General features: G+C 48.6%; 1 protein-coding gene across 1 annotated transcript; it reads left to right on the top strand.

Moving 5' to 3' along the window:
- The first annotated feature begins 14,671 nt into the window (after nt 1-14,671).
- On the top strand, nt 14,672-20,922 carry elfn2a (extracellular leucine-rich repeat and fibronectin type III domain containing 2a). Its single transcript, XM_076271492.1, has 3 exons — nt 14,672-14,685; nt 15,541-15,590; nt 18,056-20,922. Exons 1-3 carry the CDS (start codon nt 14,672-14,674, stop codon nt 20,920-20,922), a joined length of 2,931 nt encoding a protein of 976 aa, XP_076127607.1.
- The last annotated feature ends 317 nt before the right edge of the window (nt 20,923-21,239 follow it).

Consider the following 21,239-nt stretch of genomic DNA (forward strand, 5'->3'; position numbering starts at 1 on the left):
TGTGAAAACAACTTTTGGATGATGCAAAAAATGATGTGTCACATCACTGTGCAAGTCCCCCCCCCCCCCCTGCATAGGGGACCAAAAGAAAACATGCCTTTACACCTCACGGAAGAGACGCATATACAGTACAACCGGTGAGCTCGGTAGTGAGACATGAGGAATGGGGGAGGTATTAGCGTCTGTCACATGAGACAGAGATGGACGTGGCTGGACGGGTCTATGTGGAGATGGAGCCGTGCTAATGAGCCCTCCGACAGACAGAGCGATGACCGATGGGTGGCCATGGGGCCGGAGGGCTGCGGAGTAATGGATGAACGGATGAATGGAAGGCGCCGCTGGAGGGAGGGAGGGAGGGGGAGGGAGGGAGAGGGGTGGAGGAGAGGAGAAGGGAGGGGAGCGCGAGGGACACACAGCAGTCGTCCAGCCATGAGAAATGGGCTGTGCTCTACTCTCCACAGGACTATACCCAGAACTCCCTATTATTATAACCCCCGGAGAGAGGGAGAGAGAGAGAGAGAGAGAGAGAGAGAGGGGGGGTGGAGATGGTGGTGAGGATGAAGGAGGGTTCACTGGAGACAGTGTATGTGTATGCATGTGTGTGTGTGTACAGTGTGTGTGTGTGGTGGTGGGGGGAGGGGGGTTTGAATATATAAAGTACTCTCAGAGAGGGAGGGGGAGAGAGAGGAGGAATGAGAGAGAAAGGGGATAAGGAGTGAGTGAGTAGGAGAGAGAGTGAGGGTTGGTGCGAGATCCCCGCTGGCTGGCTGCCACTCCTACAGTATCTGTCTCCAGATCAGTCTGCTGCAGCAGATCCCTCCTGCACAGCCTCTGACTCACCTCCCTCATCAGCATGCTGCCTGCACACACAGAGAGAGAGAGAGAGAGAGAGGGGGGGGGGGGGTGGAGGATGAGTGGAAGGAGATAAAGAGTGAAAGAGAGAACGAGAGGGGGGAACATTAGAGTTAAAAAAAGAGAAAAAAAGAGAAAGAGAAGGAGCAAGAGAGAGGCTAGGAAAGGATTTTGGCAGAGAGAGAGAGAGAGAGGGAGGAGTGGAAGCTGAAAGCAGGCCGGAGGGCGGGGGATGTGGAGTGAAGGAGGAGTAAAGGAGGTAGAGAGCGACTGATAGACAGAGGAGAGGTGGATGGGTGGAAGTAGTATCCGATGGGGGGAGGAAGAGTGAAGGATCTTGTGGAGTTGAAGAGTGAGAGGATGATGGCTTTGTTATGCAAAGAATCCCACTCGCTCCCTTCCTCTCTCTCTCTCTCTCTCTCTCTCTCTCTCTCTCTCCTTCACACTCTCTCCCCCTCATCTTAATCATACCCCTCACTTTTACAACAGTTACAACCTGCATTTCCATAGCACTTTATCAAGGCACCCAAAAGCATTTCACAGTGAAGGGAGATCCTCACTAACCACCACCAATGTGTAGCCTGCACCTGGGTGATGCACGGCAGCCATTATGCGCCAGCACGCTCACCGCACACCGGCTTGAGGTGTACCAAGCGAACCCAATCACAAGCAACTCACACATGACAGGCTGGGGGGCTCAGGCGCCCAATAGGAGCATCCTCCCAGCAAGTGGAGGTAGTGGCAGTGCGTCCTTGCCCGATCTGTGCGCACAACCAATGAGGCTCAGCGCAACAGAAGAACTTCCTAATGGCAATGGAGGCCCTCACTCAAGACACTCGCACTGTGTGTGTGTGTGTGTGTGTGTGTGTTTGTGTGTGTGTGTGTGTGTGTGTGTGTGTTTGTGTGTGTGTGTGTGTGTGTACTGGTCCAGTCTAAAGCTACAGGGAAAGTTGGCCAAACTGCCCTTTGCGGACCACTCTGCATCACACACCATCTATAGCAATGCCAACATCAGTGAGGAGATCTTTATTTTCTGTATAAAAGCACGTCTACAGGTTCTTCCCACCAAATACAACCTTTCACTGTGGTTTCCTTCCATCCATTCACCCCTCTGCATGCTGCATGACCCCCCTCAACACCTGGAGTCAGTAGCCCACATTATGAACAGTTGCACATCACTTAAAGCAGTGTTTCTCAAACTTTTTCATACCAAGGACCACTTAACCAATAAAAAAAAAATTCACGGACCACCTATCTAAAAAAAAAAGTAGTACATACTTCAACAGTATATTACAAGGCCTACTCACTGAATCACTTTGCTTATTGTGTCAGAGGATTAATATGATTTAAACTGGCATAGTTTACATAGGCAGTGTTGCAGAACTGTTTGGATTTACATACAAGTTGGTTCAATATAGCATCTATACTATATTTTACCACGTCTGCTCGCGGACCACTTGGGATAGCTTGCGGACCACCAGTGGTCCCCGGACCACACTTTGAGAAACACTGACTTAAAGGACTGTATATTGCCAGACACAACAGACTTGATGATCTCATTGCTGCTCAGATTCCCTGTGTGGCTGATGAAAAGCTCTATAAAAACACTACTGTACAGTCTGATTGGTTTAACTCACCTGCAAACACTTTTGTATGAATACCAAATACACCAGATATTATTGTCATATCTCAGCATTCCAGAACAGTTACGCTATTTGAAGTAGCATGTGCATTTGATCTGTTTATGGAGGACTCTTACCTTTCTAAGACTGTAAAATATCAATCATTAATATCTACCATCGAAAACCTTGGCTACAGATGCCAGCTTATTGTGCTAGTGTTTGGTAGTCTAGGGCATGTACACAGGCTGGCGACCCGGGGACTTTGTATTGGGGGGCTACTGAAAACAAGAGCCAAACAGTTGGTAAAGTACTGCTCAATTTCAGCCATTATAGGAAGCATGTTTATTTGGAAAAGGAGATGTTTTCTGTACCCCTGAGATTGTATTGTCATACATAACAATGTGTTGATGTGGTTAAATCTGTTTGATCATTCAAAACATTTGATTCCTAATGAAAATTTACTTGTAATGTGGAATTGAATAAAGTATCTAAAATGTGTATGTGTGTGTGTGTGCATGTGTGTGTGTGTGTGTGTGTGTGTGCGTGTGTGTGTGTGTGTGTGAAATCACTCAGGGCAGCACCAGAGAGAGAGAGAGAGAGAGAGACAGAGAGAGAGAGAGAGAGGGCATGCTGCCTGTCCAAAGTGCTGGAAATCCTGTCACCTCTGTAAAGACCCATGATACAATGGGAACAAGTCTGTCAGGCATAGCGTTACACACTCACACACACACAGACCTTTGGGTAAAGTGTGTCATGTCTTTTATGTGTGGGAGAGAGGTGAAGGAGAGGCTGTTCTGAAAAAGGCGGCAGATTGTTACGGTCACGGTCATGGTCTGCCATTTTTTGCTGTGTGTGTGTGTGTGTGTGTGTGTGTGTGTGTGTGTGTGTGTGTGTGTGTGTGTGTGTGCGTGTGTGTGTCCTGATTGGCATTACTGGCTCCCGGGTATAACATGTCACCTAATTCGTCTGTGTACGCAAGGCAGAAAGGCAAAGGGAATCAGACACGCACAGACATGGTCGGGCGAAAAATGAATTTTGCCACGCTCGGGCGCGCACACCTTTTCATACGTATCGAGAACACGAAGCGCGAACAGAACGGAGAGGGCAGGGAGGGGTTGCGTCGCCTCAACAGAACTCCTCTGCTGACCCTAATCATAGGCGCTCGTTGACACCCTTTTTCCATGAGTGGCTATTCAGTAGAGGGGGCGAGCAGAGGAGGAAGAGGAGGAGGAAGAAGAGGAGGAGGAGGAGGGGAGGGGAGGAAGAGGAGGAGGAAGAAGAGGAGGAGGGGAGGAAGAGGAGGAGGAAGAAGAGGGGGAGGGGAGGGGAGGAAGAGGAGGAGGAAGAAGATGAGGATGAAGAGGTTTTTTTTTGTCATTGTCATTTTCCCCTCTTGGTGTCCTCAGGTTTGGTGATCACGTTCATTTCTGCGCTCAGACGGTGCTGTCAGAGCCGATCTCCACGATTGTGTGTGACGAGTGCACACGACGTCCCCTATCCTGTCACTGCTGGAGAAGGAGAATGATAATCCTCAGTGTGTGTGTGTGTGTGTGTGTGCGTGTGTGTGTGTGTGTGTGGGCATGTGTGTGTGGGCATGTGTTTGTATTATGGAGAGAGAGAGAGAGAGAGAGAGAGAGAGAGAGAGAGAGAGAGAGAGAGAGAGAGAGAGAGAGAGAGAGAGAGAGAGTGCACAGCAGCACACTGCCAGTTTCACGGCCTCTCGTTTCTGTTACATAATTGGTCGGAGAGGAGACGCTTCATGGAACGTTCCGGAGCACATTTTCCTCTATAATTAGCTTGATGACAATATCAAGATGGCGCTTCATCTCCTAATTAGCTTATAAAGCTCTGGGTTCTTACTTCAAAATGAGTCAAGATAAACAAGCACACATGAGACGCCCTGCCTCCCGGTCATCATCATGCATTTGATTGGCCCAATTACCTCCACTTTGTTCTTATTACCCAGAGTCTGTCTTATGAAAGTGTTTGGGAACGGAATGTCCACCTCATGGTAATGCAGCTCACATGAGGTCTGCGTTGTCTGTCCACTTTCGTGCGCTGACCACCCCCGGCCCCCATCGTTACGGAATATAAAGTGCTAGGTAGAGACGGAGGGACCTTGAGGTTATTTTCAGAGTTTTTCTCCACGGCGGCTACCTTGTAAATATGCATGACCCGCTTTTAACACAGCTTTCTGAAAACAGTGTTAACCTGCCCATTGCTATTCGCTTAACAGAATAAAAAAGGATTAAAGGCAAACTGCAAACACTGTTTTCACTCTTAGGCTTTTACCTGTCTTGGTTTGCTTGTAAGCGTATTTCCTCTTCTCTGTAATGAGGGGGAGGCTTACTGTAGGTCCTAGTAGACATAGTGAATAAGAGAGTGTGTGTGTGTGTGTGGGGGGGGGGGTGCTATTACTGGAATGCAGTACTTGCAACTCTTATCACACACACACACACATATCCACACACACACATACACACACACGCACAACTTTCCACTACTTTCTGTATGTATGTAGACAAGCACACTCACACACAGACTTGACTCACTCCCTCACAGAGATACACCCAGAGACACAGAAATTAACTGAGAACAATCACACACACACACACACACACACACACACACACACACACACACACACACACAAGCACACACACACACACAGACACACACACACAGACACACACACACACACACACACACACAGTCTAAACTCTCCTCCTCTCCTCATGTTGACAGACCCTCCCAAATGTACGCTTCCTCCCCACTCCTTCCTCTGACACCCTCCTGTCATGTCTCCTTTAAGCTAACGAGACAAGCCGGCATCGCACGCTTCAGCCTTCTGTACCCAAACGTCCCCCCGTCGCCTGCAGATGAAGAGATCCACCCCCCCCCCACTCCACCCCCCCCCACTCCACCTCGTCCTCCAGCACCCTGGAGATGTCTCTTTCGTGACGGACACCCACGAGACACAACATCCAGTGCAGCGCTAAGTCAAATGCTGCCTCACGCTTTCCAACACGCCAACACTTATACTGTTACATGGCTCACAGGCCTCTGCGGGAGGTTGGTGTGTGTGTGTGTGTGTGTGTCTTGGGGGGGGGGGGGGGGTGTAGGATTGTAACACGAGTTGTGTCAGTTTGCAGTTGGGCAAGCTGACAACTGGCGAAGCGGACAAAGGCCGTTTCCAGATCCCAGCTCTTGGAATACAGTCAAATGTTTTTTTTTTGTTTTGTTCTCTGTTCATGTTTTTTTTTTTTTTGCTTATATTCTCCCCCTTGATTTCTCAAATCCCCCATGCATTTCTGAACGGCCTCCAAGCTGATTTCTGATTACGGCTTTGGAATATGCATGAGTCGTGCTGAAGCTACAACACTTGCTTCCCTGGTGCCTTCTCCATTATTGATAAAGCCTCCATCATAATCACTGAAACACTGTGAAAGGTCTTTGAGGCCCACAACAACAATGCCTAATTGTTGTTTAGTGAGACAGCACTAAGTAGCATGTTTTATCCAAGCACTTCCCAATGCACTGTTAAGTTACTTCATTAAGGACTCCTTTCAGGCTCACGTCTACTGGCAACTACAGTATGTTATCGTGACAGTTAAAAATACATTCCTTTGGACTGTGAGTTGTTCACTTATATGTGTAAAGCGCGAGGCTTTTTAAAGTGCAGAAAATTCCGGAACTGAGGAAAGTTCTTTTTTTGTGGGTGGGGGGGGGTGGGGGGGGTGGTGGTGTACATCTGTGTCATGATGTCATGCCAACTGAAGACTCCGAGGTTAGTCGGCGAGAAACTCACTCATGAGGCCTTGTTTTCGCAGTCGCACACATGTACTGTAGGACATGAGATGGCGTTTGGGATTTGGGGGGGTTGCTGGCAAGCTCCATAAATATTGACCACCGCCATGACGGACGGTCTCCCTTTCAATCTTGGGTCCCGGTTGCCGTCCCCCGTGCCTCATCTTATGTTTTTATGCTCTATGTTTCCAGATTACAGTGTCTCTTATTTATGGGGCGTCGGTGGCAGGGAGGCAGCTCGAGTGATGGATTCCTGAAATAAAGGGCCCCCGTGGCGTCTGATGATGGTTTAACCTGGGAGGCAAGGCTTGTCGAAATTGTCTTTGGAAGATCAGTAACTGGGATCCAATTTTCATAATGAACAGTCGATCATTCCTCTACCCTCTATTGGTTTGGAGGCTCTACAGTGTGTGTCACCAGAGAGAGAGAGAGAGAGAGAGAGAGAGAGAGAGAGAGAGAGAGAGAGAGAGAGAGAGAGGAAGAGAAAGAGAGAGATGGCGGCAGCTCCAGGCACGCTGTCACGTACGTAGCGATTTGTCAGGCTGTGAAGTCAGAAATTGCATCACTGCATCTCTGCTTGATCTTTCCTGCCGTCTGTATTTCGGCATCCACCAGCGCTGTGACTCCCATCTTAGGTTATATAGCGGAGCACCACGGAGTCAGAGTGAGAGAGAGAAGTTTGGACGTGACTCACTGCCGGAGAGTGAGCGGAGGTGTCACGTCACCTGCGAGCGAATGCTCTGATGAGTGATGAAGGCTCGGTGGTTCGCTCCCTTAAATCCTACACACGGACCTTGGGTTTAGATGCAAAGATTGAACAACAAGAATCGACCGGGCCGGAATGGCCTGATAGTGATGAGTGATGTGTGAAATGTGACGGTCGGCCGTTAAATAAGTCTAAGGATTAAGGCCCATTCACACCAAGAACGATAACGGTAACGATAGCTATAAATAAATATCGTTCTCGTTAATATGAATGACGACGTTCACACATAAACTATAACGATAATGACATGAAGAGCGATATCGTTGGGGATCACTTTCAGAGCGATTTTCAGAACGATAAAAAGCTAATAGCCAATCAGAACCCATTGAATTTTAACCGTCACATTCATTAACACAAGGAGAGACTTTGTTTATCATTGTTCAGTGTGAACGCTTTTATCGTTATGGTTATAGTTATCGTTATCGTTCTTGGTGTGAATGGGCCTTTAGACGTTATCCTGGGGGGCCTAGGTGCTGGTGGTGGTTTTCTCGACATCCGTGAGCTGACAAGGACAACCGACACTCCAGCTGTCAGTGTCAGGGAGAACAAAGTGCTCCTGGGATGGACTGCACAGTTTTGAACTCTACCATAACCTGCGGTGCGAGACTATCTTGCTCTTGTCACGTCACAACCACAGATTGGTGTCTTTCCAAAGCACCTGGCCCAGCTTGTTAAGGTGGTCTCAAGAGTTATAGCATAGACACTAATACACCTTCACAGACTAACAAGAAACCCCAAAACACAAGACACTAACAGACAGTTATCACAACTGACTGGCAGTACTGCAATGCCAAGTCAGGTGTTTTAGTCGGCAGCTGTGCTGAGCTTTATGGGGAAATCGGTCACACTAAACATCTGCCGTTAGAACTGGTTGACTGGCTAACTGGCTCAGTCAGGCAAGCTGGGCGGATGGCTTGCCTCCCATCAGACGTTTCTGTTGGCTTGCCATCCAGAGAGAATGCACCAGCCAGAGTTGCAAATGTTTGTATATGAGAGCTTAGCATGTCTGGAGACAGCCAAAGAGGGCATGCTAACCAGAGGCGGACAGAGTACACAGCTTCATTACTTGAGTAAAAGTACAGATACACTTTGCAAAATTTTACTCAAGTACAAGTAAAAGTACAACAGTCAGATGTCTACTTAAGTAAAAGTACTGAAGTACTTGTTTTTAAAAGTACTTGAGTATCAAGAGTACAAGAGTACATTTTCTAAATATTGCATTACTACTGCCACAGTGCTTACATTTATGTACAGTAACATCCTACATGGAGTTATGAAAAATGTTAATGTTAAAGCAACACCAAAGAACTTTCCTCTGTCGCAAGCACACTATTTGTTTATCCAGCACTGGCTTTTCAAATAACGATGTCCACAGACAAGGTAGAATATGTTGGATGATTTTATGAAAGTACGATGTATTGCAACATCAGATGCAAGTCAAATTTGTAGTTTATTATGTCTCATTCCATCGAACTACAGATCCGCTACCCGATCTGGCAAACTTGCATAGCTGATAGAGGGCCGCGAAGCGAATGCAGAAGTGCAGTTCACCCTGTTAGGAGTTGGTGAACCACTTGAAGCGAAAACTATCATTAACTTGTTCAGAAAATTGAAATAGTCTGGTGAGGTGGGGCCACAGGTTGGCACATTCCAGGGATGGACCTGCTGCGTCTTCATCCATTGTTTCGTCCATGGTTTCATCTGTTATCTAAATCTAACCATGGAGTTGACTTGCGGAAAGCTGAAGGTGATTGCTGATAGGCTGTCCCAATCAGTGGCGCCTGCACAATCCAATCACGTTTAAGAGGGAAACAACAAATTGAGGGTTTCTGAGATTTTTCTTTTTTCCTTTTTTTTAGAAGAAGTAACGGGTACTCACGGTTATGGATAGAAATGTAGTGGAGTAAAGAGTACAATATTTGCCTCTCAAATGTACTTGAGTAAAGTCATGAGTACTCCCCAAAAATTATACTGGAGTAAAGTACAGATCCCTCAAAACTGTACTCAAGTAATGTACTCAAGTAAATGTACTCCGTTACTGTCCGGCTCTGATGCTAACAGAGTCCCAGTCTTATGGTCTAAAACCCAGAAGTTCTGAGGAGTATTTGCGGATTAGAACCATCTAATCTGGGAAAAATATATTAAACAGAACTATTTAACAGGCTTTGGCTTTTGGGACCCATTCAAGACGTTGATAAGGTCTAAACGAAATCTGAGGTGGTCCTGTAACAACAACAACAACAACAACAAAAAAAGATGTGAGATTTCTCCCCGGTAAACTAGACTGTGACTTCATCTTAAATACACCATGAGCAAGGGGAATGTTTTCATATATCTTCAAGGAAGTGCTGCTTTGACAAAGAAAAGGAAGGGGAGATTTCACAAATCTGGGGGTGACAGCATGCTGGTGATGGCTGGAGTTCCAGCACACAGCGGTTCTGGCAGCACCTCCATGGAGGTGATCAACTCTGTATGGACGAACCCATGCCCCTCCACTCCTTCCTCCTTCCCTGGGCACGTATACGGCCACATCTTTGTGACCCCGGCTCACGATGCGAGAGAGTGGAACGTGACGAGGGCTATCGCTACTCTCCACGAGCCTCCACCTCATTGCCATGGAAGAAACGGCCCCGGCCCCTAGCTTCTCATCCACAGCTAATTCTCAGACTTCCCACACATGGCCACTTTTGATTGTGTACCTTTTGATTTGCACGATTGTAAAAAGAGAAATCAGTTGGGGGGGGTCAGTTGGAGGATGAAGTCATACATTATTCAGCAGGCACTGTGTGTTGATGGAACTGTAACTGAGAACTGTATCAAAGGGAAGCACTCAATGTTTTTTTTCCCCTTCCCACAGATGCCTGTTTAAACTGCTCGGCCACGTGTAGTGTCTAAAACCCAAGGCGCAAAATGACATTCTTGGGCAGCCGACAATATGTCAATATGTCATGATCAAAACATTGGAGTCAGTGTATATTTTCATTCTTTCTCTATTTAATTTATAACCTGCATCTCTCAAACAAAGTATCTATCTATCTATCTATCTATCTATCTATCTATCTATCTATCTATCTAACTGTCTGTCTGTCTGTCTGTCTGTCTGCCTGCCTGTCTGCCTAAGGTTTTTGGTATTTGATTACCCCCAAACACCACTCTGTAATCTTGTTCTACCGACTAAAGACACATAAAAATAAATGCACGTTTGTTTGGCATGCCTTTCAACAGCTTAGCAGAACAGAGGAATTTTTTGGGGGGCACTAGCTCTTTCAAAAGCACAGCAAATCAGGCGAAGCTGGAAACCAAGAGGAGAGGACAAAGAGTGCTGACGTCCAAAGGGCCCCACGAGGTCCAGTGCCCAGATAGCCATCACAGGGTATTGAACAGAGACAGACAGAAAGAGAGAGAGAGAGAGAGAGAATCAGTGAGTGAAAGAGACAGACAGAGTAGAGTCAGAGAGGGTAAGGATATAATGAATGTAATGAAAAGGTCTCCTCTGACCTTCAAGTTTAATCTCTCAACCTGCTGTTTGCTCTCTCCTCTTCCATGTGGGGCTCCTCTCCTTACATGAGACTGATGCAATGACTGGTGTTATTGGCCTCTGCCCTCTCAGCCTTCTGTATTTACCAGGTCTCTGTTAGAAACTGCAGAAAAGGAAAGAAAGGAAAAATATATCTGTCAGTCTGTTACTGTCACTCTAGCAATATACAGTTACAGTGTATTGAACATTAAAGGTGAAATCTGGCGAGTTTTCACATAGATCTCCATTTCTCGAGGTCACCGAGCAAAAAAGAAAAACAAACGGTTTTACCTAGCTCGAGTCGCTACAGCCAACAGTTAGAGCTTCCAGGCAGCTTCCTGGCTGGTGACCTTGAGAAACGGAGATCTGTGTATAAAACAAAAGGATTTCTCCCTTGAGCTGATGATACACGGGGTAACTTTTTAGACAATGTTGCCGGCAACAGGCAACCAGAGGCAGAATTAAGGAATCCAAGATAAGTGATAAAGCAAGGCTTGACCTAGCGTTGTCTGGTCATCCTAGCTCAACACGTTTCATTAACGCCAATCCAGGATGAATACAGTAGGAGCGGCTAGGTCAAGCCATTTGAGAAAAGCACCGAAGGGACTGAGAAAAAACTGTACACACTGTAGCCTGAGAGAAGCTATTGTGGAAGGCACACGAGCGAGCGTGTCAAGGTTCCACTGCCATCTATTATGTGTATGCTGTCATCGAAGAAAGAAAATGGCTTTTTCAGACCTCTGGAGACAAAATGAAACTGGGTTGTTTAACTGTAACAGATGAGGACTTTACAAAATGGAGGGAAATGGGGAACGTGTGTATGTGTGTGTGTGTGTGAGAGAGAGAGAGAGAACATCTGTGAATGGGAAAAATATATACACCAGTCACAACAAGCTCTGAAGAGTGTTCCACAGATCATTTAAAACCAGTGGTAGAAGTGTCGAGCGTTTCTCCTCTTCATGCTTCGCTAGGCTCAAGCGCACGCACAATAGCAGATGTTGCTCACAAATACTGTACACGACGAGACAAACAGGGAGAGAGAGAGAGAGAGCAGATAACTTTGAGACTGCCAAACAGCTTTGGAGGTGCTTTGAAGCGTTTCTTCTTGTCTTCTTTCTTTGCTTCTGATCCATTTCCGCTCGGTGGCCCACAATTCTGTCTGCTGGCAGTAATTGGCGTTCGCCTCGGAATTCTGCTCCTACGAAATGCTCGGGGCGGTCGGCTTGGGTTTTTTTTTTTTTTTGCAAAGGGTCAGCGGGGTGTTATGATGCGGACATGTTTGTCCGTCGGACTGGGCGAGAAGGCGTTGTGGTGGAGTGGGCGAAGACCATGACGGTGGGTTTGCGGAGGACAGTGTGACTGTGGACTCGGTGACCCCTGGGAATCATGATTGGTGCCCATATGCCCTCATGCTCTCCCGTGCCACGTGCCCTTGGTGCAGAGACGGACAGTATCGGAGTACATTTACTTGAGTACAGTACTTGAGTACAATTTTGAGGGATCTGTACTTTACTCGAGTATCATTTTTGGGGAGTACTCATGACTTTACTCAAGTACATTTGAGAGGCAAATATTGTACTCTTTACTCCACTACATTTCTATCCATAACCGTGAGTACCTGTTACTTCTTCTAAGAAAAAAAGAAAAATCTCGGAAACCCTCAATTTGTTGTTTCCCTCTCAAACGTGATTGGATTGTGCAGGCGCCACTGATTGGGACAGCCTATCAGCAATTACCTTCAGCTTTCCGCCAAAGTCAACTTCATGGTCAGATTTAGATAAGTGACGAAACCATGGACGAAATAATGGATGAAGACGCAGCAGGTCCATCCCGGGAATGTGCCAACCTGTGGCCCCACCTCGCCAGACTATTTCAATTTAATGATAGTTTTCGCTTCAAGTGTTTCAATTACAAAATAGTATTTTGTATTTGAAATACGCATTTTAAATACATGTATTAGAAATACTGCCCATTCCTGGCAACATGGTAAAAAGATGAAAATGACTTGATTTTACTTTCAATTCCTTTTACATTCTCCAAGGTATTAACATTTTTCATAACTCCATGTAGGACGTTTCTGTATATAAATGTAAGCACTGTGGCAGTAGTAATGCAATATTTAGAAAATGTAGGCTACTCTTGTACTCTTGATACTCAAGTACTTTTAAAAACAAGTACTTAAGTAGACATCTGACTGTTGTACTTTTACTTGTACTTGAGTAAAATTTAGCAAAGGGTATCTGTACTTTTACTCAAGTAATGAAGCTGTGTACTCTGTCCGCCTCTGCCTTGGTGCCAGGCAGATCGCTGGCAGCTGCATGCTCGACCCTCGGAAACTGAAATGCTCCTCAAAGCAGGGTTTTTACTCCAAGATGTTTTTCAGCGTGTGTGTGTGTGTGTGTCGGGGGAGGGGGGATGTTTTATCTCAGAGCGTTGAGGGGTAAAGACATGAGAGGAGAAATTGCTGTATTCAGATCACTAAAGGGAGCTGCACTTCCACCTCAAAACATGTTTTTGATGTTGTTGTTGTTGATTTTCCTCAGGTATGCCGGGAGATCTTAGTATTCATCTGTGATTGCCTCCATGTCTGTCACTCAAACTAGTGTATTCCTCAACTGCATAACACAAAGAAGAGAGGGGAAAAAAGAGATAGATAAAGTGTGTGTGTGTGTGTGTGTGAGGGAGAGAGAGAGAGAGAGAGGGGTGGGACAAAGAGGACTGACAGGATGGGTTTAATAAGAACTCACTCTCTTTCTCTGTGTGATTTCTTTTTTGCTACCTCTCTCTCTCGCTATCCTATAGTGTCTCTCCCTGTGGATTTTTGGAAGGCTGTAATTTAATAATTAGATTTAATTATGTTTAGATACACTCTAAATGGCAAAGAAAAAGTAGATCAGATGAACAGATGCAGAAGGATAAGACTTAAAGCATCTTATACATGCACCATGGAGTGGGAATTCAAGCAGCGTCTAAATAAGCAAGGAACAAATAATAACATCAATCATAGCAATTTAAAACCAACTAAGCCATCTTAATTCTTGGAAATCTTCTGAAATCGCCATCTAGAATCTACCAAGTAATGACCCACATTTATCTGGCTACCCACTGTTATTGGCTCAATAGGGAAGACCACTGTTAGATAGTGTAGATTTAGTTGACGTGGTGTAGATACTTGCTCTTTCTCTATCCTTATCTCGTACCATCTTTCTCTCTCTCTCTTCCTCTATTTCTTTCTTCTCTCTCTCTCACTCTCTGTTTCTTCTTTGTGAGCCCCTGCAGCAAGGCGATATACATCTGTGGCTGATAAGAGTGGGGAGCTCTGTGAAGTTGGCGCTGGCTGGCGTGGTCCACCTGCTCTCTGAAGCTCTAATTGCCATTGTCTGCTTGCCTGCAGCTCTAATTAAATCACAGATATCACCAGCGATAACTTCAAGGAAAGAAGCGAGGGAGAGAGGAGGGGAAAAGAGGAGGACAGGAAGAAGAACAAAAAACAAACAAACAAATGTATGAAAGGAATATCGGCTCCTCACTTCAACGGGGGAATCTGTGAAGCAGGGCGCTGGGCGGGCCGACCGACAGACAGACAGACGGACGGATGGCAGCCGTAGAGGAAGCTGATTGTTCTCGGCCGATGCTGCCCGCTCTCACGGCGCTCTCTCTCTCTCTCTCTCTCTCTCTCTCTCTCTCTCTCTCTCTCTCTCTCTGTTGTCCTCGTCTTCTCTGAAAGGAGTGGTGTGATAAGCGGCAGACTAACAATGCAATGGGGGGGGGGGGGGGGTGTGCAGAGAGTGAACGGCAGAGCGAGTAACAGTTTGACGAAGTGAGGGAAAGGGAACTAGATAAAAGAATAGGAGAGAGAATGACAGAGAGAGAGAGAGAGAGAGAGAGAGAGAGAGAATGGGAGAGAAAGCAAGAGTGTGTGAGAGAGAGAAAAAGAAAGAAAGGCGTGACACAAAACCAGGGGGAGCAGAAGAGGCAGAGAGCTCGCACATGTCATCGTGACACGGCAGACACAAGCAAGCTCCCACAGTCTTTATTTAAACAGGAAACAAAGGCTGAATTAATGCTCATGTAAGGTGGGGCTGTTCCTCGGCAACAGCTGGGATGATGAGCACACGCTTGCAATTTCATAACCTAAAGGGTCTCATCGCCATTCTTTATCCTTGAGCACAACTAATCAAGGTGAGAACAATGGAGCAACCAACCCATTGACAAACACCACCTGCTCAATGCCACAAACAATAAACAAGGAAAATAACCACGTTATTTTAAGGGCTGTCATCCAGAGTGTCGTTTCTTGTCGTCTTTGGTTAGTGTCCTTCGGGAAGGTTTGTTTCGGTGAATTTGGTTCTCCTCTTTGTTCGTCGCGCTCATCACTCCGAGGTCGTGGGGTGCTGCAGACCTCTGCACGCGTGGTTTCGGCACCTAATTAAGGCCTCCTCTGGGTGCTGTTGTGTAGAGCCGCTAATTAGATCACCACGGCAGCAGGTCAGAGAGGGCAGATGGAGAGATAGAGAGAGAGAGAGAGAGAGAGAGAGAGAGAGAGAGAGAAAGAGAGATAAACGGAGATAGGAAGGCTCGGTTAGATGGTGAGATGGGAAGAGGAGAGAAAGGGAGAGGGAGAAAGAGAAATTTAGTAAGAAGGGAGTGAGAGAGGGGTAGAAAGTGAAGATTGAGATTGGTTTCTTTGGGTTTTGGGGGGTGCAGAGCTGGGAAGAAAGAAAGAAAGAGGTGGAAGATGAAGAGTGAAAGTGCATGGTGGGTGCAGGAGCAGTGCTGGAGTAATGAAATAAATATGACTCAGAACTCACAAGAGGAGAGAGGATGTGGTGGGTGGATGGATTGGGGCGTGATGGAGGGGGGGGGGCGCTGTGTTGAAAGCCCAGCTTGCTACTAAGGACACCACTGTGATGCATGTCCAGTGTTGTTGTTTCATAAATAATGCGCACATCTTGTGTTGGGCAAATACATGACAGTTTGTTTCTTCTCTCTTTCTCTCACTCACTCTCTCTTTCTCCCACACACTCACTCACACTAACACATGTCTAATGCTTACAGCAGATCATAAATACTGCAAATGTGCAAAAAATATCAAATGAATTGTATCCATCAGGGAATATACATGTACCAGAGTTCATTTGATTCTGTTTGTCACCACCTGCACTGATTTCACTCTTCCAATAAACTAGATGAAGATTTCACCCCATGACAGATATGCAAGGGGATTTTGGAGTTTAGCTAGTTGGAAAATAACAAGCCATTAGAGAGATGTTGTCTGATTGGACCCTGGTTGTTGTGAGATGTGCTTTGATGGCTGTGCCTGATTCAGAGGACAGAGTATATTTTGGCTAACCGTCATTAGTCTAATAACACATTGATTAAAAAACTGAATCATGGCAGGAGTGGTGTGATTTTCCCCGTCACGACCAAGTACCACACACACACACACACATACACATCACATACACACATGTAAACACACACACACACACACACACACACACACACACACACACACACACACACACACACACACACCACCTTTAAAAGTGATGGATAAGCATGTGGCCTGTTGAGAGTTAAATGATGCATGTCAAGCATTCTGTTCTGAAAGCCTCCCCGTGTCATCCACTCAGAGCTTGACAGTTTGTCTCAAAAAAAGATAAATTGCATCTATTTGGCGTAACATTAGTGGAACCCCACTCTTCACTGACGCCATGCTGCGGCCACAGAGTCAGAAAAGCCCCTCACTGAAACCCAATCGACCAGGCAAAAGTAACTCCCCCATCACCTGCTGCTGTGTGTGACGAGAGACGTTTGGGTGCAACTTTTTAAAGTGAGGAATCTGTGGTATAATACCAGTGTCTGGGTGTACTGTAATATCTACTGTGTATATATAAATAATAAATAAATACATACAAATAAATATAAACATAAAGACCTGCTATGGTCATATTCTGAAGGCTAAGTACTTTAAGAATAAGCAGTTCAGTACTTTATGAATTCTTATACATTACTGTGTGGTGTACTAAGGTGAATTTAAATATGGATATATGGCTGGGAGGATGTTGGAAAGTGTATTTCTTGTGTGTCAGTAATTCTGAGACAAAGCACACAGATTGACGGGCACAGTTGCCTAGGTGCAGCCTCTTACCTCCGTAAATTGACAAAGCTGCTCTGTTATGCCATTTCACAATCCCACTACAACACAATCAAAACGGTTTGTCATGGAATGTCATTGTTTTTTGTTAGTCTGTTTGTTCGAAGATGGCACTTTCTCTTCTTAGACTGCAGAGCTGAAATACTCGGTCGTCAGGGAAACCGTTGAACTGCAGGAAGGAGCTTCGTAATGGCACCTCATGCTGCTCACTTGGATTAGTGTGTAAGCCAGCGTTAATCCACGAAATATGCCTGAATCATTCCGTGTCACGTTTGGCCTTAAGACATGCAAATTATCGCCGGGCTCTACATTCTATTTTCCCCATTACATCACCTTTTCCTTTTACGGCTTTCCCGAGACCCTAATTGTTTCTTTATGGTTCAACAAATGTTTTAACTGCCATGTGGTTCTGTCTCGTAAGCAAGGCGCAGAAGGATGGAGGATAGCTTTTATATTAGACATGTTTTTTTTTACCATTAGCTTGGGCCTGAACATATTTTATAACCAACATTCATTTAACTTTTACACATAAATTATTTACTTCGTTTTGAAAAAGCCCCTACGTTTTCATAAATATGTGTGAAATGAAGCATTCTAATTATTGGCCCTCGCCTGAGTAGATTTTCATGGGTTTTCATTTTCAAGCTCCAAAGCAATTTTCCAAATGATTTCTGTCAAGAGCTCAGAAACACAAACAGTCAAACAAAAGTCAAGACAGTATAACAAATGCTACAACAATTCTAAGCATCATTGGATTAAACACGGTTCCTTTTACTTTTTAGATAAACAAATATTGGTGCAGCACTAATATTTTTTGCCTTCTCCCTCTTTGTATGTTTTGTTCACAGGCAAGTTGACCCTCGGAGACTAAACTCCATCCAACAGTCGATGCGGAGCCTGAAGATCAGAGACCATGACTCATAGCTTGGTTCCGCGACACCACTCCTCGTCAGCCTCGAAGACCTAAGATGGGGACCGCACCTGCTGCCATGTGGGCTGTACAGCTGTGAGAACCCCCCCGGAGAACCCCCTTTTTTTCCTTTTAGCCGTGTCACTGTGCTCGGATCTCACTCTCACTCTCTCTCTTTCTCTTTCTGTCTCGTTTTTCTTTTTTCTTCTCTGTCCCCCAAAGCAGCCTGTTCCTTTTCTTTCATTTGACAAACCCCCCCCCCCCCAGAAAATTTGACCCACATCCCTCCCAAAATCTTTTTTCGGGCACGTTTCGTGACTTCTTTTTTTTCTACTCTCGAGGAAAAGCCTCCCCCTGTCAGCGCTAGCTCGTAGCATGGCCAGCAGCAGTAGGACCAGCGCCCCGCCACCCAACCTCCCGCTCCTCCTTGGCCTGCTGCCCACCATCGCCCTCCTCTCCCTGGGCCTCGTGGGCCTGGTGCGGGGCGACTGCTGGCTCATCGAGGGCGAGAAGGGCTACGTGTGGCTGGCCATCTGCAGCCAGAACCAGCCGCCGTACGAGACCTTCCCGCTGCAGATCAACAACACGGTGCACGACCTGCGCCTCAACGAGAACAAGCTCAAGGCCATCTTCTTCAGCTCGCTCAGCCGCTTCACCAACCTCACCGACCTCAACCTCACCAAGAACGAGATCTCGTACATCGAGGACGGAGCCTTCGCCAGCCAGGCCAACCTGCAGGTGCTCCAGCTGGGCTACAACAAGCTGACCAACCTGACCGAGGGCATCCTCCGGGGACTGGGACGCATGCACAGCCTCTTCCTGCAGCACAACCTCATCGAGGTCATCGCCAACAACGCCTTCTGGGAGTGCCCGAGCCTCAGCAGCCTGGACCTATCGTCCAACAAGCTGGCGCGGATCGACCCGTCCACGTTCACCGTGCTCAACCGCCTCATGGTTTGCGAGCTGGCCGGGAACCCGTTCCACTGTGGCTGTGATCTCTTCAGCTTCCTCACCTGGCTGGAGGTGTTCAACAATGTCACGCACACCTATGACCGGCTGCAGTGCGAGACGCCCAAGGAGCTCTACACGTATCCACTGCTGAGCCCCGTGCCTGGACACGGCCGGAACGCGCGCACCATCCTGGCGTCCGTTTGCCGGGACGGCGTCATGGGGATGACCTCCCTGCCGCCCGACCTAGACGGCTCCGGCGGCGTGGCGGACCTGGCCGACCTGTCGGGGCCGTACCACCAGCCCACGGCCACCTCCCCGTCCAACCCCTCGTACAGCATCAGCCTCAAGCTGCAGATGGTGGGCTCGAACATGGCCAAGCTCCTGGTCCAGCTGCCCAGTCCCTACAAGAAGATGTACATCCTCACCGAGTACAACCACAGCAGCGTGTCGGACGTCCGCAACCTCAAGAACAAGAAGGAGCTGGTCACTCTTGAGAGGCTGACGCCGCAGACCAACTACACCTACTGCGTGGCGTCCATTCGCAACTCGCAGCGCTACAACCACACGTGCGTCGACTTCGCCACCCGGCCCGTGCCGCCGCAGGTGGTCAGTCCCTCGACCACCACCCACTACATCATGACCATCCTGGGCTGCCTGTTCGGCATGGTCATCGTGTTGGGCCTGGTCTACTATTGCCTGCGACGGCGCCGGATGCAGGAGGAGAAGGAGAAGTCCATCAGCGTCAAGAAGACCATCCTGGAGATGCGCTACGGGCCCGAGGCTGCCGCGGCCGCTGCGAACGACCCGGATGCCTTGCAGAAGCTCCACGAGCAGACGCACCACCACCACCACCAGCAGCAGCAGCAGCACAGCGGTGGCAAGATGCCCTCGTCCACTTCGTCCAGCCTAGGCATGCTGCACGGCTCGGCCAACACCAGCACCTCGCGGCTCTCCACGCTGCCGCAGGTGGAGAAGATGGCCACGGCCTTCTCGGAGGCCATCGCCGCCAGCAAGGGGAACTACATGGACATACGCACGTCGGCCGGCGGTGGTGGCGTGGGCGGCGAGGTCTGCGACGGAGGCCTGACGGGATTGGCTGGTGGAATCTTGCGGGGTGAGAACGGACACGATGGTGGGGAGGACTCGGACGACGACGACGGCGACGGCCGGGGCTCCACGTCTGAGATCTCCACGATCGCCAAGGAGGTGGACAAGGTCAACCAGATCATCAACAACTGCATCGACGCTCTCAAGCTCGACACCGTGGCGGTAGCAGCAGCAGCGACGGCGGCGGCAGACAACCCGGCACCTCCCTCGCCCGGCTGCATCACGACTCTGCCGCAGAGGGTCATTCCCCTCTCCCCCGGCATCACCGAATCTTGCAAGGTTCTGGCGTCGCCCAAACTGCCCCGCCCTGCCCCGGTCATTCCTCTTGTCCTGCCCCTCTTGGAGCGGCCCGGGATCAGCGGAGGGGGTTTCCTCTCGCCCCCTTACCGGGACCCACCCCCTGCCACGGCGGCACGCCCCCTGCAGAGGCAGCTGAGCGCCGACGCCGCCGTGGTCGTCATGGCGCCCCCTAGTGGCAAGGTGCCTCGCTGCAGCGTCTCCTCCTCCTCCTCGGCTGGCGGTGGTGGCGGCGGCGGTGGTGGTCACGGCGGCTCGTCGAAGAATGGCCAGCACGTGTTCAGCCTGGACGTGACCGAGCCGCGGAGCCCCGGGGCCTGCAAGTACCCCAACCAGGGCAGTCCGGCGGGGGCAGGGGGGGCGCGGTGCGGGGAGGTGGCCATGGAGAGGCTGCCTCTGGTGGGTGTCCAGGGCTGTGGCGGGGGGGCAGGTGGTGACACCAGGGGAGGAGGTGGTGGCGGTGGGGGCAGTGGTGGTGGGGGTGGCAGCTGTGTCGGTGTCGGAGGTGGTGGTGGAGGAGGTGGTGGAGGCACTGGGCAGCCGCAGAAGCACCACCTTGAGGTGCACCCAGACTACCACTGCTCAGAACACCGGCACTCCTTCCCTGCCCTCTACTATGAGGGCGCCGCCGACTCTCCCGCCCAGAAGGCCTCCTTCCTCAAGCCCCTCACACGCACCAAGAGGGACGCGGCCTACTCCCAGCTCTCGCCCCGGCACCACCACTACTCGGGCTACTCTTCCAGCCCCGAGTACTCGTCCGAGAGCACCCTCAGGATCTGGGAGCGCTTCCGCCCTTACAAGAAGAGCCCCAGAGAGGAGGCCTACATCGCTGCCGGGCACGCCCTGCGCAAAAAGGTCCAGTTCGCCAAGGACGAAGACCTGCATGACATCCTCGACTACTGGAAGGGGGTGTCTGCTCAGCAGAAACTGTGAATCAGGGGAGGGGGTGGGAGATCACGTCAACAGCAGCAGCCGCAGTAGTAGTATAGATGAAGAACAACAGGGAATCGTTTGGGGGGGGGGGGGTTGGGGGTGGGGCAGGAGTGACGATAGATTTTTGAGAAAGCAGAGCAGGCTCCACTGCCAGGTGCTTTTTGGTCTCTCGTGGCCACCATAGGAACAACTGTTTGGGATAACCGGAAACCAGGCAGGTGTTTTCTTTCTCAGTTAAGTACCCAGCCTATGTATCATCAACCAACAAGAATTGCACCCCAAATGTGCCATTTGAACAGAATTTTAGTTAAGCTACA

This window comes from Alosa pseudoharengus, unplaced genomic scaffold (genome assembly GCF_046254945.1).
Source record: "Alosa pseudoharengus isolate Yale_2024_CS ecotype anadromous, Long Island Sound unplaced genomic scaffold, YU_APseudo_1.1 YU_APseudo_1.1_scf_1, whole genome shotgun sequence".
Lineage (NCBI taxonomy): Eukaryota > Metazoa > Chordata > Actinopteri > Clupeiformes > Clupeidae > Alosa > Alosa pseudoharengus.